The sequence below is a fragment of the Rhea americana genome, unplaced genomic scaffold (genome assembly GCF_003343005.1).
Source record: "Rhea americana isolate MKP2758 unplaced genomic scaffold, rheAme1 scaffold_2, whole genome shotgun sequence".
In the NCBI taxonomy this organism is placed as follows: Eukaryota; Metazoa; Chordata; class Aves; order Rheiformes; family Rheidae; genus Rhea; species Rhea americana.
This window is the reverse complement of record NW_028186149.1, coordinates 8,584-11,792: the sequence shown is the minus strand read 5'-3', so window position 1 is coordinate 11,792 and position 3,209 is coordinate 8,584. Positions and strand designations below refer to the sequence as shown.

The window sequence follows — 3,209 nt, the reverse complement described above, 5'->3', positions numbered from 1 at the left end:
GCTATAAGCTTTAGCCAAAATCTTGCTACAGAACACACATTTTTAATTAGTTATTTATAAAGGCAAAGTTGCATATAGTGCAGGAAGATAATTAAGTAGCAAGGGCTCACAGTCTAAAAACACAGTAACAGAACCTGTTGAACAGTGTCAGGTTTAATTTTAAGATATTCCATTTTCCTCTAAAACTTTAAACCCTTTTCACCCTCTAGTATACCACTGCAATTTAATACAGCTACTTAAATAATCATTTTGACCAATTCACCCTCCACACACAGATTTTAACTCCTAAAGCAAAAACTGAAAAACAAAAGAATGAAGAACTACAATAAAACAAAAACACAGTATTATGAGCTCTAACACTTTCTTCTCTATTTCTCAGGTGAATCTGGGAAAAGTGTTTATTTCTCCAAGACTACCACCAGCATAGGGAAATGATAGGGCATGGAACATTACTCTTCCAGTCTTTGTTTATCCTACACAAAGCCTAAACCAGAATTTGAGTTACCATCAATGTAACAACAGTTTTAATCTGGAAAACAAAATATATTCTTGAATGTGACCAAGCCACTAATATTAACACAACACTAAGAACTGCACAGCCAAATATTACTTTTTAAAACATAGATTCTGACTCCATCTCCCCTTACCTCAAACATGCACTTATCTACCATATAAGCTACAAAAAATAACTTCAGAAAATCTGAGGAGCTAAATTTGGATATAGGCTTTGACCATGCAAAGCCTACCAACATGCTGAACTCCACACAGAGAAAGCAAACCCAAGGACTTCTGCAAAACTAATCACAGTGTAAAAATATAAATACAAAGATAAGTCTTTGCAGAATCAGAACCATAATTTGTCATCTTGCTCAAAACCATAAGGATTCTTGTAAAAGTATTTTGCATTTCATCTTATATGCATAAGGCTACTTGTTATGATTAAAGATTCTGAGATCGTTTGAAGCCAATTGCCAGTAACAAACTATTTATTGCCAATATAGATCAGACACCATATTTTTGATTACGTTTCATATATCATTTGCCATAAGAGTTATGAGATTTTAGTCACTGTTTGAAGAATAAATCCATGCTTTTGTGGCAAAAAGCCCACTTTTTGATGATTTATATTCCTGTCACAGGGTAAAGCAGGCCATGCTCCTGGAAGATTTTGAAGTTTTCAAATTTCCAAAGGGAGCTCCCTAAAGACTTCTTTAATAAGAGCCTGGCTTGGCTCTAAGAAGCAGGCATTTTAAACACACACTTAATTCTGACTATATTATGATCTCTTCACTAAATAAGTATTGCACCACCAGAAGAGCTCTACATCACTCTGTCAACTGGTTCTAGAATAAACTCAGAAATATATATATATATATATATATGTATGTATGTATATATATATATATATATATATATATTTTAGCCAGAAAGAGTAAGAGTAATGGATGTTTCCTGAGCACACTGGTTATTACAACAGCAGCTAGACTTCAGTTCTGAACTGACAATCCCACATTCTAACTTTGTGGGAACTGCACATCGGAAGGTCACTTTATGCCTATACATGCAATGCCTCTGAACACAAAGTAAAGAACAGACTTAAAAATAAATAAAATTCTCATTCTAAGTCTTGGGTAAAAATCCTGGAAGACCAAACAACATTCCGAGGTGACTGAATTTTAATATACTTGTACAGGTAAAATCATTTTTAAAAATCAATAAAATGAAAATAAGATCAAACTGAAAGCTTAGTTTGTGACAATAAAGATTATGCAGTAAAATCAGACACTAATTTAGCCAGAGATCTGGAAAACTGAGAATTTGCAGTGAGGTAAGCTATTCCAGTGAAGCAACTTGTCCAGCTGCATGTGAGCAGGGACAGGCAACTATTTTGCCGGTGCAATTTCTCCACCTGTACTTGGGCAGGATGGTTAGTTTCAACCCCAGATGAAACAAGAAGGTTGAGCACAAATCTAATCACCCGGCCTAAGGATAAAAGGCAGAAGCAATAAGCAACAAAGCTACTAAAAACAGTGTTGGAGAGGCAACAGCACTCACTCCTTGTGCTGTAGCAAGTGCCTGGGGAAAATGAGGCTCTAGAAAAATAAAGCTATCCGAAGAAACCAACCACAACTAAACACCCTGCAACCTAGGGCAATTAAGTGCCTTCTCATAAGCAATGAAAGCATGAGACAAAAACCAGTAGAATGGCAAATTTTTTCACCTAACTTTAGATATAAAACTATGCTAGGCATCTATGTTCCCTCTACAATCGAAACATCTATGTTTCCTCTATGCAGGAAACTCCAGACTSTGTGACTCAGTCTATCTTAAAGTAAACGCTTGGGAAGGAAACTCATCTCGAGTTCTATTTACTGTAGAGCAAACCTGGCCTCTGATTGCCCGATGTCTAAAAGCTGGTGAGACCAACCTCTCCTAAATGTGCAGTATGTACGAATTAGGTCACTTAGGAGGTACCACAAGGTTTGCTGAATCTATCTTCTCAGGCTTCCCCAAACCTAAGAAATCCAGGAACACTTGCCAAGCAGAATGTGAAAACCTTACGCATGTACCCAGGATTTCTAGACTGCCAATAAAATGACTGAGCCTATTCACTGCTATTGTCCTGAGCAAACATTAGAAATCTAGACATGCCCACATGCACAGATGAACCCACACTTAGTAAGGCCAACATGACCCACATCCAAAGTCCTCATTCAGTTTGCACAGGTATCTGCTCTGCACAGCAACTCCAAGGCAAACAGAACGTGTGTCGGTCTTTCAGCACGTGGACAGATCACCTGTGCAGAGCACTGGCAGTAGGCCCAGCACACGTGAATTAACAGCCAGAAAATCCCAGACAAAGTATAGTAAATCTTTCATGGTTGCTTCATAAGGTAGGTCAGCAGACAGGTATCAACTGTCTCTGTAGCAATGCAGCCTGTCTCCTGCTCAAGGACACCCTTTGCAGTGCAGGAATTATGAGACTGGCTCCAAAAGTAATATGCGTGGCGGATACCGCAACAAAAGATACGGTGGGCCACAAAGTCTTCTAAAGAAATGCAAGAGCTCCAGCAGGTGCATTCTGCATGTCCTTCCACTCCAAATATGCATGAAAATAAAACACGCTGTTTAGAGACTGCACCCAAGAAACTGGAGTTTGCCTCCCAACCTCATCAGAGGAAGCAGGAAAAGTTTCAGAAAGTAAAACC

The 3,209-nt window shown here is 38.3% G+C and overlaps 1 protein-coding gene across 1 annotated transcript in view; it reads right to left on the bottom strand.

Moving 5' to 3' along the window:
• ETFA (electron transfer flavoprotein subunit alpha) overlaps positions 1-671 on the bottom strand; it is a 30,767-nt gene extending 30,096 nt beyond the window's left edge. Inside the window, exon 1 of the mRNA XM_085303223.1 lies at positions 648-671. Coding sequence (XP_085159349.1) covers positions 648-671 — 24 coding nt within the window. The remainder of the gene's footprint in view (positions 1-647) is intronic.
• Between the last annotated feature and the right edge of the window lie 2,538 nt (positions 672-3,209).